The 25,675-nt window shown below is 27.4% G+C and overlaps 1 protein-coding gene across 2 annotated transcripts; it reads left to right on the top strand.

Moving 5' to 3' along the window:
* The first annotated feature begins 298 nt into the window (after nt 1–298).
* On the top strand, nt 299–25,675 carry LOC100213437 (clathrin interactor 1). Of its 2 annotated transcripts, none has more exons than XM_065793345.1 (9): nt 299–708; nt 2,287–2,485; nt 2,637–2,775; nt 8,600–8,734; nt 15,458–15,614; nt 23,445–23,866; nt 24,018–24,139; nt 24,219–24,443; nt 24,755–25,675. In XM_065793345.1, the coding sequence occupies exons 1-9, from the start codon at nt 677–679 to the stop codon at nt 25,169–25,171; spliced, it is 1,848 nt and encodes a 615-aa protein (XP_065649417.1). In that variant the 5' UTR covers nt 299–676; the 3' UTR covers nt 25,172–25,675. The 2 variants fall into 2 exon arrangements, with proteins under 2 accessions (XP_065649417.1, XP_065649416.1); XM_065793344.1 differs by having other exon boundaries at nt 8,600–8,743.

Here is a 25,675-nt window from a genome sequence, read left to right as displayed (position 1 = left end):
TTAGAACTGTTTTTATGAGAAATACGTCAGATAATTGAAATCGAAGGTCATTTTTCGTGTCTTAAAAAGCTCATTCTAAAAGTTTCATTCTATAATGGTTTTAGGAGGGCTTTCAACTAAATCCCCATTTACTTATGATGCAGGCGCCCATGATTAGTGGTACTAAATATGCATTTTTCCTTAATCTAAGTTCTTCTCACTATATTGCAAATATCTTCAAAATAATAATAGCATTTGCGTCAAAACAGAGTAATCTACATGCCGGGTTGCCGATTAATGAGAGCTTTTGGCAGTTGTTAAATGACACATATACAAAGATGGCTGAAGTGCATAAAACATAAAACTAAATAATAATTATATTGAGACTGTTAAAAGATTAACTTATTCATTCTACTCGTCTCGTCTACGGTGCTCCGTGACGAGACAACTCGGTCATTTTCAACCTCAAGAAAAAATCAAGGACTAATAAAAAAAAACAAGCATCCGTTATAAATAGGTATAAATTTATCTTCGGTAAAGATAATATACCCAGGTCTTCTTCAGGCGCGGTCGTGACCATTATAGTCGTCCGCGAAATATTTGAGTTACAAACTGAGATTTAAAAAAAAAAGTTTATGTGCCACATAAATAACATACTTTTTTTTTAAAGGTTTGATTTCGATAAATCCATAATAAAATGTGGAAAATACGTGAAATCCAAGACAAAGTGTAAGTTTTATATTTGAAGAGAGTATGTTGTTAATTACTTGAAAAATAGTTTTTTAAAAGTGATTACCTGTGCTGTTTTATAAAAAAAAGTATTAATATTACTGTCTTGTTATATACGTGGTATGTATTATGCTTTCTGTATATGTTAAAAGTTTAATTTTTTGTGCAGTTACTATTTCAAAGTGTTAAAACAAACATGCATTGTGTTATATTAAATATGTATTCAATATTATTTTATATTCAATATTTATTACGCGCGCGCTTACACACACACAAACACACACATACAAACACATACAATCACATACAATCACATACACACACAAACACACACACACACACACACACTCAAACACACACACACAAAAGCATACACTAACACACACAAACACACACACAAACACATACACACACATACACATATATATGTATGTATATATATATATATATATATATATATATATATATATATATATATATATATATATATATATATATGTATTTTGTTGTATTTTATGTACATAAACAAAAAAAGCGAAAACGTGACTAAGAATATTAAAAATTAAAAAGTGCTTTTCAAAATATTATTGCATAATTATGCAACATCATTAAAAGCAAAAGAAAAATGTTATGTTATGTCTAATAATAAAAATCCAATTCTAAAGAATATTTAAAACTTTTATCTTTTCTTTTTAATAATATTCAAACCTGATAAGTAAAAATTACATTTTTTTTGTGACTGAATTTCTCCCAACAAACTCATGTAATGTATTAATTAGCTAGTAAATGAAGCTTGTAAATAAAGCCTTATAGCACTTTGTTTTCTTTTATTGTAATTCTTGTTTCAATGGAACAAAATGCTTGTGGTTTATGACGTTTTTTAATTTAAAAAGTGCAATAAAAATGAGGTGTAAAAGTATAAATAATATTATTTTGATAAACTCTTCTTAAATTTTAGGTTTCATGATTTTAATGTAACGTTAAACAAAGTTTTATTAATTTTTTAATTTACGCAAACTCTTTTGTTCGAAAGTACTTTTATAACAAAAGAACTTTTTATTTACTTTTTAATATGCAATATGCGAGTTTCGTTTTTCACTTAATTAGTTTACATACATAAAATACAACTCAACCCTAAATATATATATATATATATATATATATATATATATATATATATATATATATATATATATATATATATATATATGTATATATATATATATATATGTGTATATATATATATATATATATATATATATATATATATTTATATGTATGTATGTATGTATATAGGTAATAAATAATAAATATATATATTTAATAATATTATATATATATATATATAATATATTTTTGTGTGTATGTATATACGTGTGTACACATACAAAGACACATGCCCACATATAATATTTATGTATACATGTAAACTATATTTTTGAATAAATTACAAAAAGGCATTTTTTAGCAAATCGTAGATTAAATTGTTGTTTATGTTTATTAATTTTATCAACAAAAGTTATAGTTTATTTAAATGTATATTCAATTTAAGTTTAAATTTTTAATTTCATATTTTAGCACAAATGTTGTGATGAACTACACAGAAGTTGAAACAAAAGTTCGCGAAGCCACAAATGATGATCAATGGGGACCACATGGAACAATAATGAATGAATTAGCAAAATTTACATATACTTATGAACATTTTCCAGAAGTTATGGGGATGTTATGGAAAAGAATGTTGTTGGAGCAAAAATATTGGAGGAGAGTGTATAAGGTATTTTATATATTTTTTTCTGATTTTTAATTAAAAAAAAAATTTTTGTATAAATTTTAAATTTAATTTTGAAATTCATTTTAAGTTTACCTTTTTATTTATTTTTTAAATTTATCTTCATTTTATGTCAACTAATGTTTTTTACTTTTAGTCTCTTTTATTATTGCGTTATTTAATAACCAATGGGTCAGAGCGTGTTATTACAAGTGCTCGTGATCATTTGTTTGATATGCGTCAACTTGAATCCTATCAACATATTGATGAGTTAGGCAAAGATCAAGGATTAAATAGTAAGTTTTTTTCTAAAAAATTTCTAAAAATATTTTTAAAATCTATTTTTGCTTTAGCAGCCAACCTAGAAGCTCTATTGAATATAAATAATTTATTAACAAATTAGTTGTTGTATTAAAAGTATTTCAATGAACAAATGAAATAAAATTTATATTAAGCAGGGCTCAATTTAACGTTCGGACATTTCAGCCCCTTAGACTTTTTTTGAGATCTGATTTATGGGGGCAACCAACCATTGTTCATTTTTACTGAAAATATCAACAACGGTTTGTTGCCCTCCTCTAGCAGGTCTCAAGAATGGTCCAAGGGGCAGCAATATCTGACCGTTAAATTGAGCCCTGTTAAGTGACTTGAATAAAACAAATCTGAAATTATAAACACTTTTTACTCTCAATAATTTTAATAGTTAAAAAAGCACTTAGGTAATCCAGAAAATAGTTTGTTTTTTAGGCTGAAGATGCACAAGCGCTCTCTCTTTTTTTAGAAGTTTGTTATAAATGTTCTTGATGTTACTTGATGGGAAAGTGTTTAATTTTTAACTGATGGAATCAGTTAAAAATTGCTTAAAGATGAATCAGATTGTAGACTTAGTATACACAATTGCACAAAATATAGAGGTTCTCCAAAACCCTTAAACTTTAAATGGTTCCTTAATGTTATCAAGGAAAATTTTCTTCAAAATTGCATTACCTTAGGCCTGAAATGAGTTATGTATTATTATTATTTATTGTTAATAACAAGCTACAATGACAAGTCATCAGAAATGTCTATATTAAGATCATAGTAGTTGTAAATTTTCATTTTTTGTAAATTTGTCATAATTTTTTTTTTAATGTTTGTTGTTTTTGAGTTTTAACAGTTTACTTGCAGTTGATTCCATCCGTTGACTATCCTATTTGAGAAGAAGTAGTTCCGGATATCAGACTTGTCTTGTTCTCTGGTTAGTAAGTTTTGTTGTCTTGTGCCGTAGTTGTGCTTTTCTTGAGTTAAACTTGAATAAAAGTTTATTTTATTTAGTCCATTTTTAGTTTTGAATTGTTGTATTTGGTTTCTTTTTATTTGTTTTTCTTCCAGTCTTGATGTGGTCTCCCCATTGCTGAGAAGAGCATCTTAAAAGTGGCATTGTTAAGGTTTTAGCAATACACTGAGGCATATTCGTTTAGACGCATCAATTTTTTTCTCTTTATCTTAATTTTTTTCTATGTATTGTCAACTGATGTGCATGCAAGTTATTATCAAAATAATTGTTGTGTTGTGGGCTAATAAAAACCCAAAAAAAAATTTTTCTATGTGTCTTTATTAACATGAGAGTATGTTTGATATACAAAAGCACATTTTTTAATTGGAATATATCTATAGACGCAATCAGGTTAATAACGGTAAGTATTGATTTTTAATCACTTTTACACAAATAAATTGATAAATTTTAGTGTAATTTGATCTTTTGCTCTGCCAGTATCATTTTTATTGTATTTTACGAAATGCCTAAAGGAAAGTATTTGACAGATGCTGAAAAAATACAAATTTATATCGTGGCTCAGAAATCTCACCAGCACTTTCTATACGAGAAATAGCAAGAAAAATTGGAAGATCTGACCATGTTGTATGAAACTACATTGCAAAAGGTGACATTTACAGTGTAAAAAAAGCGACAAACGGCAACAAAGTATTAACAAATTGGCAAATTAATCGAATTCGCTTCAAAGCAACCAAAAATAAATTGAATGCAACACAAATAAAGGATAAATTATTATTGCCTGTCACCAATAAACATGTTGCACATATTCTACGTACAACACCAAACGTAAAGTGGAAGAAACTACACAAAAAACCAATGTTAAAAAAACACCATAAAATTGCTAGATTACAGTTTGCTAAAAACCATATGCATTGGACTCATGAGTGGCAAAACGTAATGCTTTCAGATAAAAAAAAGTTCAATTTAGATGGTCCGGACTCTTACAGTTGTTATTGGCATGATCTAAGAGGAATAAATGACCCACAAACAAAACAAAATTATGGAGGAGGAAGTTTAATGGTTTGGGGTGGATTTTCTTATTTAGGAAAATTGACTCTGTGTTGTGGTTTACCTAAAATGAACTCGATAAATGAACTCGATAATATACAGAAATGTTGGATGATGTTCTCATAACTTATATGGATGAAAACATGGACGATAATGCCATATTTCAGCAAGATAATGCTGCAATTCTAACATCTAGGCATTCTATGAAATGGTTTAAAGACCACAACATCCCGGTTCTTGAATGGCCAGCTTGTAGCCCGGACTTAAATCCAATCGAGAACATGTGAGGAATGCTATCAAGAAAAGTTTATGACGCAGCCGGACACCAAATTTAAAACTGTTACTGAGTTAAAGTGTAAAATCCTTGAAGCATGGTCCGAGTTGGATCAAACTACACTTCAACGACTAGTGGAGTCAATGAAAGGCAGAATTAATGGAGGACATAGGCATTACTAATTTCCATCTTTTAATGTCAAAAATATGACTGCGTCTATAGATATATTCCAATTAAAAAATGTACTTTTGTATATCAAACATACTCTCATGTTAATAAAGACACATAGAAAAATTTTTTTTGTGATTTTTATTAGCCCACAACACAACAATTATTTTGATAATAACTTGCATGCATATCAGTTGACAATTCATCGAAAAAAATTTAGACAAAGAGAAAAAAATTGATGTGTCTAAACGAATATGCCTCAGTGTATGTGATATCTGTAGGCCAATTTATTTTTTTCATACTCAAATATTGTTCATTTTACTATTAAAAATGAGCAATATTTGAGTATGAAATTTCCCTCTATTGGGACTTTTTTTTTTTTGTTTCTAACCAGAGAACAAGACAAGTCTAATGTCCACAACTACTTCTTTATAAACAGGGTAGCCCAGGTATTTAAGTTTTAGATCATACTTCAAATCACTTTCTTTTAATTTGAACTAGAGTTTTTTTTTTTTTTGGTTAGCTCTATTACTTGTTTGTTGAACCAGTATGGCTGTTTTTGCATAAAATTTGAGTTTTGCTAATGAACTTTTCACATCCAGTGTCTTTTGTAAATTTTGTGTGAATATTTTGATAAAGTTTTTTTAGTTTGTTTCAATATCAAGATAATTGTTGAATTTTTTTTCCAATCAATATTTTCGAAAAATGAATTTGGATCATCGTAATTGCATCTTTTGGAGCCAATTTTTTTGGTTATCTTTTTGTCGTATTGTTGTTTGTCAAATTTAAGTTGAATCTTAACGGGAGATGTGCTTTATTGATATGACTTATAAGAACTTCTGTTTTTAGCTCACTTACTCTCTCATAGTTCTGTGAAAGCAAGGTCGAATATTTGTTGTTTCAAAATTGTTGTTTTGAAAGGCTGGCACATGTGTGGAAAAATAAGTGCATTTTGGATAGCACTTACTATACTTTTAAGTTGTTCATCTTCTTGTAGCAAAGATGGAACATTATTTAGGACTTAGGCTTAATTATCAGGTCCCGGCAATTTCAACTTTATTAATAAAGTTCAATTCACCTGTGATAATTGTACCAGTAGTTTTAACAATACAAACTCAGCCCTCCAGATTAGAAAAAATGAGTTCGGCAATTAATTGCTGACTTTAAATTATTAGTGGTCAGCATCAGGTTGGCCAAAAAAATTTGACACAAAGTTCTTATAAAACATAGAAATAAGGGTTAATTGGTGTTTTTTTGCGGACCTCAAACTTTTAGCTTGCCAGTTAGGTCAGCATTGCCGAATGCTGACTCTAAATCCTGCAAACTCTTAAATGCTGCAAACTCCTAAATAGATTGAATTATTTCTGAAAAATCGTCAACAAAAGTGGTAATGGGGACTTTTTAATCTCATTTGAAAGGACCTATTCTATTCATAATATATATCAATGGTTTGCCAGAACTATTAACAAATGTAAATAAATTGTATGCTGATGTTACTAAATTATTGGCAAGAGTAAATAACAGTGATGATAAAAATGCATTACAAGATGACATAAACAAAATATCGAAATGACAAGAAACATATCTTCCTTATTTGAATCATACAAAATATGAATTAATGCTTCTTGGCAAATCAAATAACAATCATAATTACACAATTCCATCAAAAAGTAATGAAATAATAATTTTATACAGCACAAATGAAGAAATTGATTTGGTATTTTTTTGTCTAGCAGTATGAAGAGTCATAGTCAAGTAATGTATGCATCAAACAAAGCAAATAGAATACTTAGAATGATAAACAATACATTCACTTATTTGGACATTAAACTACTCATAAAATTCTACACATCTTTTGTTAGACCTCATTTAGAACTTGCGATATCGGCTTGGAACCCTCACCATAAAAAAGATGTAATTGAGCTAAAAAAGAGCAACTTGTCTAATTCCATCACTCAGAAAACCAGAATACAAAAAGAGAATTTTGTGTATTCAATCCTAGAAGATCTCTAGAGAGTTTGAGGTAGCCTAATTCAGTATTTTAAAATAATAATTGGCTTCAATATTGTAAATTAGTGCCATGAGAATTAGTTATATTTTCAAGAAAATAAAAATAACAACTAAACGCGTCAACATAAATTCAAACTAGTAAGATAGTATAAAACAATAAACAACATCATCAATTTTTTACAAATTGTTTTGTGAATGGATGGAATAAATTACTGGATAACATGCCACTACTGTAAATAGTTTTAAATCAAGGCTAGACCTGTTTTTAGAAATTTTTAACCGACACATGATTTTTAATCAATAAAATAATTAAAATCAATTTCATTTTTGATTAAGCTTCTTTAAATAAATTGTAAATTTTTATGTAGGCCACCATAACCAGAATTGCTTACACAAGGTCTTGCTTGTTACGGCATAATAAATACTACTAAATTAGTTTTTGTGTTTATTCAGTTGAATTGACGATCCACTGGTAATCGTTGCAACTCAGTGATCTGTAAATGCACCCTGTAAGGATCCTTTCAGTTCCATATGTGAGTTCAGAAAATTTCATAATTATAATAATTGAAAATTATCATAATTGAAAATTGAGCTTACTAGTTCTAATTCAGTTAGTTTTTTATTTAAAGATGTTGCATTGCAGTTGATTTTTAGATGTGGTTTTTGGGTATTACTGTAAATATATGTTTAACTTTTGCTAAATCAGCTGCTTCCTTTTCTTCATCAGTTTTGGTCAGTTCTGAAACACCAGAAATAATAATATTCTCTTTTTTTTCCGAGTTTCAAAAAAAGATAGAGAATAATTAAAATGTATTACTATATATTAAATGTATCTTAAAAGCTGGATGTAGAAAGTCATTTATATAATTTAGAACTGCTTCACATAAGTTGACTTGAAGAACTGCTTGTTATTGATGGAAGTCATTAGTTTACCACTTCTCATTATACTTAATTATGTTGCTTACAAGTAAAACCATTGAGCAATAAATTTTATTTCAGAAACAATATTGTGATATTGAAAGCATAAATACTTTTAACTAAAATAATCTATAATAATATTATAAATATCATCTAAAGAGGTTATAATAATTTAATTTTACTGTGAAACAAATTGGTAAAAACTATTCTTCAAAAAAATCCCTATTTATATATTGTGTATGGTTTATTTAAGATATAATTATTTTCATAATATGTGAGACTTGGCCTATTATATTAATTTCAATTAATAGGTACATCACATACAAATATATATGTCAATATGTATGTATAAATTTTTTCAATATTATTAGTAAATATGTATGTATAAATTTTTTCAATATCATCAGTAATTCAATTTTTTCATTAGTTCGCCATAAGGTTAAAGAGATAATAGACCTAATCCAAGATGATGCCCGTCTCCGAGATGAACGTAAACGTTCTAAAGTGAATAAAGATAAGTATGTTGGTATGTCATCAAATGTGATAGAAGACAGCTTTTATAGTAAGTATGGTGAGTCTTACTTTCCAAATAAATTTTTCTAAAATAAGAAATATTTTATGGAAAATAAGTATTTGCTACATGAGTTAATTTTTTCATGCTTATAATTTATATGTTTTGTGTGTGTGTACATGGCACTTAACTATTCTATGACATCTAGCAAGACAAAATTAAGTACAGATTATGTCAAAATGCATTAATTTAATTAGGAAACTAATTTAATTAGGAAACTAATTAGGAATTTAATGAGGAAACTAATTAAAATTATTGTTATTTTAAAAAACCACAAAAATGCAAAATAAAAGACTACAATGTTTTTATAGACATACTGAATGTTTTTGTTTGATTTTTGTAAAAATAAAAACATTCTGAATGATTTTATTTTTATTTTTTTACTGTAAAACATGCGCATAGTATTGCTACATGGACTATCTTATAGTCTGCTGCTACAAGGGATTGCTGTTGCAAGACAGTTTAGCCCCATTGACTATCTAAAAGCCTGCTGCTACATTGACTATCTTATAGTTTGCTGCTACAAGAAAGTGCCCCTTTCTTGTAGCACCAGGTCCTTGTAGCAACAGGCCTGTTTTTGTCTAAAACGGTGTGTATGTAAAGTATTAAAACCAACTATTGTCAGTGTTATATGCATCAGTTTACTTATTAGAATAAAGAGAAGTATATGAATGCATAAAGCAGAGGTAACTTGGGGTAGTGGTGGTGGTGGAGAGGGACAAAAAAAATTATTTTAAATATTTGCGGTGAAATGCAGTAGTGGTATAGTGGTAGAGCACTCGGTTCATAAGCAAGAGGTTCTGAGTTTGTTTCTCCGTGCAGTGGCATTGTTCATCATGGTTCGTATTTTAGAGTTAAAAGGTTGAGAGAGGGTTATAACCACAACAAGTAGCCTCCTCATTTGTAGTGGCCCTCTTGGCCTTGGGGAGGTGAATTAACAGAAAAAGAAAAATTTAAAAAAGCTCCTTAATTTGAAACATCTGTAATTTTGTTAATTGTTATTATTTGGAATGATTATTGCTTAACTGTCTTTTTGTAGTTTCATTTAAAAAAGGTTTCCAATGGTATTCAACTACTTAATAGAGAAGCTGCTGTTGACTGTCATTTTTTATCAAAACTTCATTTAAGTCAGTGACCAATTTAACTGCCTGTTCTGCACAGTCATTAAGCACTTCCATGGCACAAACTATATTAAATGTAGCCTTGTATATACAAACTATATTAAATGCAGTCATCACAAATAGATTAACTTTTTGCAGATGATGTCAAGAACTCTTTTGGTAAATTATGAGAGTCAAACAAATTTATTGAGGTTCGTGTAACAAAATTAGCTATAGAGAGTTAAGAGAAAGTATAAATTTTGTTTAAAGCAAGTTTTCTTTTTTCGCCTAGTAAAGTTCTTTTGTAAGGCATTTATGATTTCCACTTTTTCTCTAAAAGAAGCTTCATCACTTAATTATGGTAGTACTGCTAGATCTTCACTTATATATAACTGAAATTTAATCTTTTTAATAATTAAATAAATTAAATACTGTCAACTTGACAATATTTCTTGATTAACTTTAAAAGGAGATTTTTGGCATTTCTGTTGTAAAAGGAGCTGAAAACCAGAAACACACATTTATTATGGTTATCGAGAGACATATAGTTCATAAAATCCCAATTTTTCTCTGTGACATTTAAAGGATGAGGAAAATTTTTAAACTGTATATATCTTTAGCTTTACCATTGTGCAAGATGGATGGTATATACTTTAACAGTATATACCATCCATCTTGCACAATGGTAAGCCCCAGGAATGAAAATAGTTATTGCAACATCATCTTCTCTCAAAAGGAGCTAGTCTTCCAAATTCTTTATAATCATCATGAGGTTGAGTGCCCTTCAAGTATCCTTTTAATTTCTTCACTACATAGAATTTTCGACATGCAAACCACTCTTTTTCAAGCTTTGTAAGGTATCCAATTTTATCACTTTCAAGTGTTTCAAACTGTAATTTTTCTATTAGCTCCCAATGCGACTTCAGTCTACCAAAAAGTTCAATGTTTGGTTCTTTTGATACAAAAAATGCATCAAACACTGCATTTGGGCAGATTCAAGAATATGATGTCAGCAGGCTATAAACAGAGCTCTTCAATTTATTGGTTTATGTATGACAGTTATTGCCCCCAATATGAGTTCCTGTATTACTTGCAGTTGTGTCAAAGCAAAGACCTGCAAGATACACCTCAACACAAGGCTACTTATAAATGAACTCTACTACCTTCTGTCCCATCAAAGCACAAGTACTAACAGGTATCTCAGGTATACCTAGTAATTTTTCAATGTCTGATTCAAATAAAATTGGCAGACATTTGCGCCTGATTCCATCAACATGGCAATATTTTGCCATCAAAATGAGCATCTAGTGGAACCAAGGGTTGAAAATTTTTTCTTACTACTATTGCAAGAGATTCACCTGATGTAGTTCGAGCTTCCATTAAAGAGGTATGAGAAAATATTAATTATTTTAAGTTATTTACATCAATACTAATTGTAGCTAGGGTTGGTGTAACAATCATTGTTGGTTGTCTTGGTGTTGTTTTTGTTTGATCTAATGCTGCATAAAAGATTGTCAAAAATACAATGTTTGGATACTTTAATTGATAGTTTACTTTAATTACTAGTGCTCAAAGTAGAGTATTGTAAAAGTCTTAGACAACTGAAGTCTTTTTACTGTAGTAAATGTAAATTTTATAAATAAAAAGTGCTCATAGCCAATAAAATAATAATAAAAATAAAAATAAAAATTTGAAAATAAAAACTAAATTAAAAAATAATAAAAATTTAATTAGATAAAATACAAGAGAAAAAAAGCAACAATTAAATTTGAACGAATCCAGGTTTAACAGTAAAAAACAATTATTTTTAGTATTTAAAGTACCCACCCTTGGCTTTGAAACATATTTTCACATTCCTGGGCATTGACTCTATCAACTTCATGCGTAGTTCTTTGGAATTAAGTTCCAAGTGCTTTCAAGAACCCCTTTTAAGTGTGTTTTGCTTGTGATTTTAACACTGCACATTTTAAGGTCCATCCAAATCCAAATGTTTAAATGGGACTTCAATCAGGTGCACAGATACACCATGGCAATAAAGGTATTTTATTGGATTGTAAATATTCTTTAATGTTTTTAACGATCTTATTGGTATTGTAGGTTGCATTATCTTTGCTAGAATTTTGATATTGATATGTGCAAAAACTGATTCATTGAGCTTGTATATCTTTATGGACCCAGCACCTTTAAAGGAAATACATCTCCAAATGCCTGCTGAGCCACTGCCACTTGCATAAGCTGTACACAAAATCAAGTGTCATACGTCTTGCTTTTCAATATCTTTCCAAAAAAATTGGAAATTACTTTCATCACTGAAAATAATTTGGTTCCAGTATTCGACAGACCAAGTTAGTCTCTCCAGACACCATTAACCTTTTTTTTCTCTGCCAAGAATTGATTATTTTATCAATAAGAATGAATTTCATTAATAGATATATTGCTTTTAATCAGGGGAGCAATTAGCGGGTTTTTAACAAGGGGAGCAATTAGTGGAATACTATTCATTTGGATGTCGTCCAAATTTAATTGTCACTTTTTTTTCTTGTATTTTATTTAATTAAATGTTTATTATTTTTTAACTACCTACTAAATGATTTTTTTTTAAAATTTTAATTACTGGCAATTTCGCTAATAAAAAGTTGCTCACAAAAAATATTCATTTAAACAAATTTTTACATATATATATATATATATATATATATATATATATATATATATATATATATATATATATATATATATATATATATATATATATATATTTATTTAAACAAATTTTTATATAGGCCTTGGTGGGAGTAAATGAGTGCGAGAGCATAGAAAAGTTTTCCTAAAACAAACATGGCGAGCCAATGATTTAAGTCAATTGATGTACACTCTACTGTGACTATGGCTATATCAGTTGATTTATGTATGGATTGATGCACTTATTCTATACAAAATTTTAAAGAAAAAACAAAAAAAGATAAACATAACTATAAATAAACAATATTAATAGTTAAAAACTATTTCAGAAAAAAAACTTTTTTTGAAAAAATTATGAGGCATAACCTTGTCAGTTGTGCCTCTAATTTAATATGTAATTTTACATTGTAACATCCACATCAAACATTAGTTATTCTTAGTTATACAAAAAAAATATTTATTTTATATCTTAAAAATATTTTGGTGATATTTTTAGGAAAAACCTTTCCGCGCTTTTAAAAATGACCAGGATAATCATTGTATAATAGGTTTATGTATTGACACTGCCTACTTGGCATTGCTAAAATGTGATTTATGCACTTAGTTGTTGCAAAATACAATTATATTTTTAAAAAAATACAAAGATATTTTTGGTCTTAAGTGTTAAAGACATTTTTAATAATCTGATGGCAGAGTCAGAAAATGAGTTTGTTGACCAACTGATTATTTGTATCTATAAATACATGCACCATGTCATATTATAATGAAATATTATAATTTGTATCTATAAATACATGCACCATGTCATATTATAATGAAATCAATGCTAAAAGCATCACTGAAAAACAAACTATTGAAAACAATAACAGTTTGTTCTTTTACAAATAATTCATTCATTCGGTCATAGCTGTCTGATGAAGATGCTTATGCGTCTTCGCAGACAGCAAAAAAAACTTCTCTTTTTTTTTGAGTTTTGAGTCTTTATCACTTTTGAAAAATTTTATGTTGCCCTGATGCCAACCAAAAACAGCATTAAGTCAACAATATATAGCCAACCTTTTTTTTTTTCTTAATTCTAAGGATTGACATCATTCTATTAGAGTATTTTTCAATAAGGGATTTTACTTATTTATAGAAGCTTTTTTTGATTTTAAATAATTTTTGTAAAAAATAATCAAATTCATTTTCTTTATTACCTTTATTTGTGTGTGTATTCATTTTCAATAAACTACAAAGAAGTTGGAAAAGATCATTAAAGAGCAAAAAAAACTGAAGGTATTTTTAAGACTGACAGGAATGTTGTCTGAACCACAAACTATAGAAGAGTGTTTGTGAAAAATAAATTTAGCCGTAGAATCAAAAGAGGTTCAAATTTTCATTTGAATCCAGAGATTAGTTGAAGGAAAAGTTCTTTGCAAACAATTCATGTTTATTTTCGGGAGAGTTAATAAGATAGACTGAAGAGAAGTACAAGGTTCACCATTAAAATACTATTATTGACAACCATAAGTCTTTGTAGAAGCTTCTGAAAAGTTAAATACACTTTTTGCTCCAAAAAGTCTAGGAAAATATTTATATAATTAAAAATAGCAGTTGCACTAGATGGACAAAACCATAGAAAACAGCAAAGCTTGACTTGAAATCTATAAAATAGAATAATGGCTGCATAACTCTAAAAGGTGATATAAGAAACACATTTGTCAGCAGAGAGATGTCAATAGAAGACAATAAGAACTGTTAAAGGAAGATATTAATTAAAGGACCATCATAAAGAAAATCACTGAAAGAAGTCAGCTATAAAATAGTTCTGTCAGCTATAAAATAGTGAAGTGTGGTGATTAAAAGAGTTTAAAAAAGATTAATAAGATGACATTTAGTAAGATTAAAGCATGTTCTGAATGACTCAAAAGGAGATAAACTGTTTAAAAGCTGAGTGCAAGCTTGGGTTAGAGACAAGACACATGCCAAGGAGCAAAATTAGTAAATAGGGTTGACTGGAAAGTAATTTAGAAAGTTAAGCGAGATAGCAAAAAATAAAAGTTTTAAGGACTTTTGTCTGTGACGTAACTGTTACTAGATTTATTTCTTTCATTATAAAGTGCATTAAATATAAAAAAAATAATAAAATAATAGTGAAAATAATAATAGAAAAATATTAAAATAGTAGTGACTAAAAATAATAGTGAAGAGTAGGATTAAGTAAAAGAAAGACTTTCAGATACATCATTAGGTGGCCTATAACAACATCTTAATGGGATACTTTTTATTATTATTGTTCAAAATTTCAACATCATCGATTTCGTTATCACTGTCAGAATCAACTTCAAGAAAGTCTTGGAAGAAAAGTTTATGAAAAAGGGCAAATGATAAAGAACAAAATAAAAAAAGATAAATTTGAGTGAATAACAATTATTGATGTTAAAAACTAACCACTTACATTTACATAAATCAAAGTTTTTAAATGTTTCTTTGTAAATAGAACATAACTTGTCAACCATAGATTCCATATATGCTTCTTTTTAATAGTCCTAACACTGTTTAGTTGTTTTAATTTTTTTATGTTTTAAGTATTATTGATTTAAAAAATGTTTTTTATATCAGAGTTTTCCATCCAATAGAAGTTAGTAGAATTTCTAATGGAATAAATGTTTTTAATAAGAGGTTATTCTTGTTACCTTGTCTTAAATTCTTACTAATAAATTTATGCAAATCTTCCTTTATTGTTATAAAATTTGTTTAAATACTTTTATACTGATTCAAAAATGAAGCAGGACTCTAGTAAAGGTCTAATATAAACAATATGACTACATTATTTTTGAAAGATTATCTTTAACTTTCTTTAACTTTCTTTAACTTTCTTAATTATTGTTTTAGGAGACCATGCAAAATAAAACATTAAAATGTTTATTGATCTTGTATATTTCTATATTAGGTGATAAATACAGTCGGGATATGAATACTTCTCAAAGTCGAATTGAGTATGATGATGACTTCAATAGAAAAACAACATTTCAACAGATTAAAGACACTATTGAATCTATTCGACCTGGTAAAAGAGATTATAGTGAATATAACACTAAACCTAGCAGGTAACTTATATTTATATTATAATCTTTAGGCTATTTTACAACAAGTTTCAGAAATATTTAATTTTTTTATTCACTTTACCAGTAAGAGTTTTCATATAACGAAAACATATACAAGTTTTAAACTTTTTATTTAGGAACCTTTACCAAAGCAAAACTACTTGATTTTTAGCTAGAACAAATAAGTCTCTTTCATTTATGTTATAATTTTTTTAATATGATATACAGTAAGTTAGATAAGTCTCTTTCATTTATGTTATAATTTTTTTAATATGATATACAGTAAGTTAGATAAGTCTCTTTCATTTATGTTATAATTTTTTTAATATGATATACAGTAAGTTAGATAAGTCTCTTTCATTTATGTTATAATTTTTTTAATATGATATACAGTAAGTTAGATAAGTCTCTTTCATTTATGTTATAATTTTTTTAATATGATATACAGTAAGTTAGATAAGTCTCTTTCATTTATGTTATAATTTTTTTAATATGATATACAGTAAGTTAGATAAGTCTCTTTCATTTATGTTATAATTTTTTTAATATGATATACAGTAAGTTAGATAAGTCTCTTTCATTTATGTTATAATTTTTTTAATATGATATCAGTAAGTTAGATAAGTCTCTTTCATTTATGTTATAATTTTTTTAATATGATATACAGTAAGTTAGATAAGTCTCTTTCATTTATGTTATAATTTTTTTAATATGATATACAGTAAGTTAGATAAGTCTCTTTCATTTATGTTATAATTTTTTTAATATGATATACAGTAAGTTAGATAAGTCTCTTTCATTTATGTTATAATTTTTTTAATATGATATACAGTAAGTTAGATAAGTCTCTTTCATTTATGTTATAATTTTTTTAATATGATATACAGTAAGTTAGATAAGTCTCTTTCATTTATGTTATAATTTTTTTAATATGATATACAGTAAGTTAGATAAGTCTCTTTCATTTATGTTATAATTTTTTTAATATGATATACAGTAAGTTAGATAAGTCTCTTTCATTTATGTTATAATTTTTTTAATATGATATACAGTAAGTTAGATAAATCTCTTTCATTTATGTTATAATTTTTTTAATATGATATACAGTAAGTTAGATAAGTCTCTTTCATTTATGTTATAATTTTTTTAATATGATATACAGTAAGTTAGATAAGTCTCTTTCATTTATGTTATAATTTTTTTAATATGATATACAGTAAGTTAGATAAGTCTCTTTCATTTATGTTATAATTTTTTTAATATGATATACAGTAAGTTAGATAAGTCTCTTTCATTTATGTTATAATTTTTTTAATATGATATACAGTAAGTTAGATAAATAAGTCTCTTTAATTTATGTTATAATTTTTTTAATATGATATACAGTAAGTTAGATAAATAAGTCTCTTTAATTTATGTTATAATTTTTTTAATATAATATACAGTAAGTTAGATAAAATAAAGTAATAGTAATAAAATAGATAATTGAAAAGAATAAGTTTAAAATACTTTCATTACTTTCACTGAAAAAAAATTGTTACAAATTTAGTTGAGACAAACTTACTAGGCATATTAAAATTAATAAATCTAAAAATTTCATTGCAATAAACTTGTATAGTTTTATAAAATTCAACAAAAAAAAATAAAATAATAAAGACCCACAAACGAAAAATTCACGTCTTTTAGTCAAATTTTTATAATCAAGTTTATCAATTTTAGAATCAAGCATTTTTTTGAAAAAGCAATAAAACGCCCAAGTTGTTATATGTTACTTTTACTTACATTACTTTTGTGAAACAACACAAAGTAGATGTTTCACAAAAGTATGCGGTAGAATTTATGACATCGAAATCATTAGTTATTTATCTTTATTGCTAACTAAATTTTTTTAAATAATTCAAATTTAGCAAAGTATTTTTCTTTACCCTCTGCCTTTCATTAATTAATTATGTCATTAAATCAAGAAGAAATTGTACAATGCTGTAAATTTTCAATCAAGTTTTTTTATATATAATTTTACAGTTTTCAGTAACTTTGTAGGCCAATTTAATAGACATTGAAAAATCTCCCTACCCCTTTAGGGATGAAGGTGCAAGTTATGTTTAGCCTTAAACAAAGCTTGCTATGGCAATGAATATCAATATGCTTAGCAAATAACAGAATAAAACAGTTTTAGAAAATTTTGAAAACAAATTATATAGTTATCTATACAGCAAAATACCATAAGAAATGTTTTTTAAATAGGGCTTTCTAAAAATTTTATAATCTGCCTCACAATATTTTACCACAAATTGTCACAATTGTCCACAACAACTGCCTAAATAAGACATTAAATTTTACCCATTAATTATAAGATAAGTTATATTTTTTTAAAAAAATTTCCAGAAATTTTCTGGAAAAGTTTCCCAAGTTGAAAATTGCCGATAAATTTTCAACCCTTAGTAAGTTTGTTTTGACTTTAATTAAAAACTAGTTGATTCCATTAATAAGACTACCTAATTATTAAAACTACTTCTATTACTATGCATATGTGAAACACACACTATTCATTATTTTAAAATCATAACATAATCTATCTATTTTCAATGGATTTCCATTTTTTTTTATGTCAATGTAGTTTAGCTAATAATTTAATTTTTATGTAGATTAATAGAAAGCTCAAATATTAACTAGATTTTTATATATTATGAACAAATTAATAAGTTAAATAGACAAATCAGTACAAGACAGCAAATTATTTGTAGTTGGTGGACAATTTTATTTATTTTATGATTTCAATAGCTCTAGAAAATGACATAGCAAAATTTTTAAATAACCTCTAATAAATGTTTATAAAACTATTGTACATTTAATATATAATAATAATATATAATAATAAACTTTTATAAAACTATTGTACAAAAATTTAATGACTTAGTTGATTAGAAGCTATATTTTCAACTTAAAAATTTCAATTGTTATTCTTATAGATTTTTTTTAAGCTCTGTTTGGTCTGAACTTTTGTAAAAATAGCGTTGTCTTTCAAATAAACAAATATTTTTTTGAACATAGTTATCCCTTTAAAGAGTGATTAAATGACTGAAAAAAGTGTTGAGTGATGGTAATCTTGAGTAAAACATGATTATCACATATATAAAGATAAGTCAGAGAAGATTTAGTTGAAAGAGAAGGTTAGTTAAAAATAAAGAGAAGGTTAATTAAAAATAAAGTAAATCAGAGAAGGTAAGTTGAGTTTTGGTTGTTTTGAGAGTTTTGGAGTTTTAGTTGTAAAGATGTAGCTGTTTATATGAATATTTACTTGATCTAGTTTAAGTTTGAAAATCAACAGCTTGTAAAGCAGCGAACTGTCAAAAATTTAATATAGTTTTTATTAGTTATAAAGTAATAAATTAATTTTTAATGGGTTGTGCTGCACAGTTAAACCCAGGTAATAATAAAATACTTTTTAACTTAGAAAATTGCATGAAAATTACATGGCAAGAGCTATATTAATAATCCTCGTACATATAAACATATTATGTGTCTCTTTGATAAGTCAAATATGTCACAAGTGTTTTGCTCCCATGTAGCCATGTAGGGCTTCAATTTTATAATTAATTATATCTTAGCATAAACTCGAAGAATGACCCCTATAAGTATTGCAAGCACTTTAGTCTGAAAGAATTTTTGAAGAAGGATTCAATTCGCTTTTATCAGCTATCAAGAATGAACCAATGGGGTCAGGGTAACAACATCAGTTCTTGCCATAACATCTGTCCAACAACATCTGTAAATATAATGAAGTATAATAACATCTTTCCAACAACATCTGAAATTTCATTGATGTCTAATAACATCTGCCTAACAACATCTGAAATTTTATTGGTGTCTAATAACATCTGTGCAAAAATTAAATGAATATTACAGGTGTAGTTACATATTTTAAATTATCAAAGTGTATTAACACCTGTACAGCTACATCTGTGGGCTCCACAGATGTAGTTACATCTTTTAAATTATCAAAGTGTAGTAACATCTGTGCAACTAGATGTTGTAGATGTGTAGGTTTTAAGATTCAATTAACTAATAATGCATTATTTTAATCAGATATGAAAATTTGCAAGTGTTTTTCAAGAGTTGTTACAAGTTAAGTAGGCCCAGAAGAGGTTCCATCCAAGTACTATATTCCAACCAAGTATACTAAATGTCTCTATGGTAATTTATTAAAATAGAACATGCACACTAACCATTATACTGGATGTCTCAAATACAGATTCAGTCATCTTATTACAATTTTGAAGGGTCAGACTGTAACAAAGTATATTTACTTCTTTACAATACCTTGTTATTTTTTGCAGTACTTCTTCATGAAATAAGTTATATTTACAACACAGTACTTTTACTTTAGTTTTGTAACTTTTCAGCCTTACATTTTTATTTTGTAACAAGTTTCTTTCTGAAAAAAAGTAAAAAAGTAGTTAAACTTTATTGGTATGAATAAGTTGTAAAGACAGTAATATAAAGCCAAAACCTTGATATTAGATTTCAGCCATGCATCATCAATGCATCGCTACATATCGAACATTCATCAATGCAAGGCTGCATATCGAACATACATGATACGCAACCGAAATATGTATGTTTTTCAAACTGACTGTTTGAAAAACCGTTCAAAAATGTTTATGACAAAATGCAACTATGCTTTCACCTTGACTGACTTCCTCATCAGCGTTTTGCATGCTACTCAATGAACTAAATAGTTACTCACGATGTTGCAACTGCTTACTCATGATGCAGTCTTCAAAAAAATTAGTCAATCAATATTAACAAAATGTCAAGTGCTATAAAAAAATATAGTCACAAAGTAATACAGAGGTTATTAATAATTTATTAGGTCTGCAGTTTGTTGTTTCTAATTAGATAAGGCGGAGTTCAAAGTACATGTCTTCAAAAAGCATGTACAGGCTGATAACTGACAAACAAATTTATGTGATAAATGTTGTTTGAGACAACTTGATTTGCAACAATTTTGACAAGCTAAAGTAGCATTTATTGCAGAGTTTACCTGTGTTATGAAACTCCTTGCTTAAGCATTAGATATCCTGAAATGCGAAACAAAGGTCTACATACCATAACTGCAGCCAACTACATTAACTTAAAAAGAGAAAATGCAGTTACTTTTTGCAACACCTCAATTCGTTGCTGAAAGTGGTAGGTATGGATGCTGCCATAGATATTAGATTCAATTAGTACATCATGAATGCAGAATTAGTACCAGCAACAATTATCCTTCCAAAAATGTAAAACAGTTTAAATCAACACAATGAACAAATATATATATCTATATAAATATATATATATATATAAAAGTGCTCGAAATGGTAAAATATATATAAAAGTGCTAAAAACAAAGTACATGCTTTTTGAAGACATGTACTTTGTTTTTAGCACTTTTATATATAGTATACTTTTATAGTAACTATTTAGTTCATTGAGTAGCATGCAAAACGCTGATAAGGAAGTCAGTCAAGGTGAAAGCATAGCTGCATTTTGTCATGAAAAAAAGTTATGGGATGGTATTCGGCAAATTAAAAACGCCATCTCACCTAATCATTGTTATATGTAGAGATTTATAAAAAGGTGGCGAAATGGTTAATACTTTATAAAAAGGTGACAGGATGGCATCCCGCCCTCACTTCGAGTACTGTATATATATATATATATATATATATATATATATATATATATATATATATATATATATATATTTGTTGTTTACTGTTTTTAGTATTTCATTATTTTCAGCGGAGATATCTTCTTCACTTGAAAGTTTCCATATTATGTATCTGTATTATTTCATAATTTTATTATGTTACATTTATTTTGTTATATTTATTTTACATTATAACATATTTATTTTACATTATTTTATTATATTTGTTTTATATTATTTTATTATATTTATCTTACATTATTTTATTATATTTCCACAATGTATAGATAGGTAGTTCAATCATACTTTTTTATTCCAGAAGCTGATGCATCAAAAAGTTGATAACTTGTTGTAATATTTAGTTCTACTAATTTAGTAAGCATTAGTTTCAACACAATATCGTAGTGTTTTAACAGGTTTAATTTGTAATTGATAATAGGAATATTCTTCTAACTGTTTCCATTGATAAAAGAAGCTCTTATCCCAACTGTAGTATCTGGGAGACCCCAAGTGAATTTGGATACTTCAAGTAGTAAAACAAAGAAAATAAAATAGGTGCCATTAGTTGCATCTTTTTTATTTTTGGAACAATTGTTTGCATCAGGTTGTAGTTTGTGCCAAGATGGTAAAGAAAAAGATGCTAAAGCTGTTTTACAATTATCAATAATATATGAGTTTTAGTTTGGAATATAATTTTGAACCAAAACTTTTATATTATTATATACACAAAAGGTTTAGGTTCTTTTATATGGATTATGTAGTAGTTTCAAGAAATATAAAATAGAGTCCTGGAATTGGATAAAAACATCTTAAATTTGTAATTAGGTACGTGTTTAACTTTTTAAATGCATAAAATAATTTTCAATCAGACTGCTACATTATTATTAGCAAGATGATCTGTTGCCAGGCATTTCAGGTGTCACTATCAACCAAATAAAAAATCCATAGTACCACTATATTTGTAGTATAAAAAATACTCTGTGATAATTATGGAAGTAATCCGATAAGGTTATTACTTTTGTCCGGTTTATATTTATTATGGTTAATAAAATTTATGGTTGCTAAGCAATTTAGGTATCCATAGCAACCTACATTTAAACTAATGTCACCATTAAAACTAACATCACCATTAAAACTGCTAACACCATTAACACTAACATCACCATTAAAACTGCAATTCTATAGTAATTAGTAAATAGTGCGAAAATGGTCCTTAAATCTTTTTTACATAATGATTTGTTAGTTTTGTCCGGTAAAAGTGAATTTTGGTCGATTGTGCGTTAGGGACAAAGTACAAATTTGACATTCCTTTAAATTAAATGGATAAACTAGATATGTATTTTTGGGTTAAATTTTGCAGTTTGCGTATAATTTACCTTCGCAAGAGTTTTTTCAACATTTTTTAGATAAGAAATATGATTGTCATTAATTGTGAATCAAAATAAAATAAGACTTGTTGCTAACAATTCAAAATTTTTCTTGCAGATTCTGATACAGATTATTACATATTTGGCAAATCCTTTCCTGCTGGTCATTATTTTGTACTGTTTTTTTTTTTCTTCTCTTTATATGGCAATTGTTACTTGTCTTTCTTAATGAATAATTGATCAGGGTTGTGATATATCCAAATTTGCGAATCTTTAGTGATTATTTTTCTATTAGGTGATCAAGTATGATTTTGAGGTGCCTAATGTTTTTTTAATTCTTTTTCTTGCAAGGTGGTAACTTTTTTTATCTCATTTATAATCAGAGACCTTTTTTGCATGTTGGATTAGGTTGGAGATTTTATGGATTATTAATTATCTTAAGTGGTATAGTGTGAACTTTTTTCCCGAAAAAATGGTGCGCTAAATAAAATTTCTAAATTCTAAATCTGGTACTCTTTTTTTTGTTTTGTTTTGTTTTAATGTTATTTTTGTAGAAATATGGAGCTTTTTGACAAAGCGCAATTTAGCTTCTTCTGAAACCCAGGTTGACATATTTTTGAAAAAAAAATTTAGGATAATATTAGATACCTTATAATAATATTAATATTAGATATTTATTATTATTAGTATTAGATATCTTGAGTAAACTTTTAATATTAGTTTTATAATATAATTACTTTTACCATATAAAACACAATTTTATTATTTCTTTAGACAAAACGTTTACCAAGATGAGCCTGAAGTGGAGGAAGCTACAGAAGATTACAAATCTGGAGATGAAGATTCTTATCAATTTAAAATATCACGTGAAAATAGTATATCAAATAAAGAAGAATCTCAACCATCTCAACGTAAATCCACATCACCTAAAAAAATTATAGACCTTGGCGCTTCTGCAAATTTAGGTGCTTCTCAAACTAAAGTATTGCAAGTCGTTTCTAATGATGAAGATAAAGAATTTTCTAACTTTAATTCTGCTCCAATTTCTACTGTTGCTGCAGTTCCAGTTAAGCCATCTGTGTTCGATGACCTTGCTGACGTTTTAACCGCACCACTATCGTATCCAGCTCTCACTCCTATGAATGCAATTTCAAACGAACCTCAAGGCAATCTGTTTGGTGATTTCTCTTTATCATGTACAACTCACTATTTGCTTTTATAATTATTTAAGATATCAAAAAGTTAAAATTTAGTTTAATTATTTTTTCTTATAGTATCTTTAATTTTTTCTTTCATATAGTTTTTTTTAATTTTTTCTTGATGTAGTTTCTTTTTTGTTTTATTTAGCTCAGAACACTAATATTAACTCTAATGACTTTGCGAACTTTAATTCGTTTGATTCATTCAACCAACCATCCGTTAACTCTGGTGCTAATTTTGGACAATTTGAAACAAATTATAACAATCAGGTATAAGTTTTTTAATTCCTGAAGGTCTTGCTGTATTAAAAATAGTTTTAAATTGCATTTCAACGATTTTATTGTTTAGAGTATTCCTATGATGCCTCAAACTCATCAAACCTTTAGCACATATTCGATGCCGCAAAATAATTATTACTCGCAGCAACATCAGTTAATGACGCCATCTGTGATGCAACAAACAGCTTTTATTGGTCAAACAAATACTATACAACCTAACTATCAAGCATCTCCATTTAGCAAATCTTCTAACACGGTTTCTGCGACATCTACGCCTCTTTCGCATCAATCTAATGTTAGTATACCTAGCTTATTAAAGCGTTAATCAACGGATAAGTTTAAGTTGCCGATCTCCTCTTTTTGTGTAGGATAGCTTTCTCATTTACCTTAAAATAATTTAAATAAGCGTTCAACCAGACATTACATTATAGTATAATAGAGATAACAATTTCATTTAGTGATGGTTTTAACGTACTATCCTACTTTAAAGAGGGAATGGTAACTCTAAATAAAATCTTTACCTCCTGATTATCATTAAAAATCTGTTTTCGAAAATTTTTATTGGTTTATCTAAAATGATGTTTGTTTGTTTTTTTGTTTACTTAGATTAATTCCGATAAAAAAAATCTTTGGTCTAATTCTGGTGGAGTTGATATAAGCTTAGATTATTTAAAACCTGGCGTAACTCGACCCAAAGCACCTCTTCCAAGCATGAATCAAATGTCAAATACCTATTCGGCTGGTCAACAACAGCCAGGAATCAATTGGTTAGGAGGCCAATCGAATATTCAACAACAAAACTTAATGATGAATAATGCTATGTCTAATTTAGGTATGCATTCTTCTACCGTGCGAATGCAGAATATGTCGCCTGTTCGTTCGAATATAGGTATGCCAACAAATATGGGTATGTCAATGCCAACGCATATGGGGCAAAATAAAATGGTACAACCAATTGGAATGCAGATAAACATGCAGCCTACGAGTCAACAAATTAACTTTGCGCAATTTAAAGCTAGTTGATTTTTTTTTTGTCATAAACAAAATTTCCCAAAACGAACCACTAACATAATGAATACTTATAAACGAATCTTCACAAGGTGCAAAAAAAGCATTCGCGCATTTTCAAAATATTACTGTTAACAGTTAATTAAATACAATATTTTGAAATGCTTGTGCATATTTTTGCGTCTAACAGATTCGCGTTAGTGGATTTTATATCGAGACACTATTTAAACCCTCAATATTTGCATGCAAAAAATATCCATTGCTTTTTGCGCTCTTACGAAGTTCCAGATTTCTCATGTTACAACGTAAAATTTGGAGATTTGATTTGCTAAAAATTTCTTTACTTTTATATAATTTTTTATAAATTAAATTTCCCTACTACTGAAATAATTTTTTTGTTACTGTAACTATTGTTTACGTGTTGCATTTATTTTTCAACGTTTTGTATGTACGTATGAGTATTTTCTCAGTTGTATAAATTAGGGTTTCACATTTAAAATGACTACACATTTCGATAAA

The sequence above is a fragment of the Hydra vulgaris genome, chromosome 03, assembly GCF_038396675.1.
Source record: "Hydra vulgaris chromosome 03, alternate assembly HydraT2T_AEP".
Classification (NCBI taxonomy): Eukaryota; Metazoa; Cnidaria; class Hydrozoa; order Anthoathecata; family Hydridae; genus Hydra; species Hydra vulgaris.
This window is presented reverse-complemented; position numbering and strand designations above follow the sequence as displayed.

Coding starts and splice junctions, on each gene's coding strand:
- LOC100213437 (XM_065793344.1), top strand. CDS start 677: ATGTGGAAAATACGTGAAATCCAAGACAAAGT. Junction 709..2,286: donor CGTGAAATCCAAGACAAAGT/GTAAGTTTTATA, acceptor TTCATATTTTAG/CACAAATGTTGTGATGAACT. Junction 24,444..24,754: donor CTCTTTCGCATCAATCTAAT/GTTAGTATACCT, acceptor TTGTTTACTTAG/ATTAATTCCGATAAAAAAAA.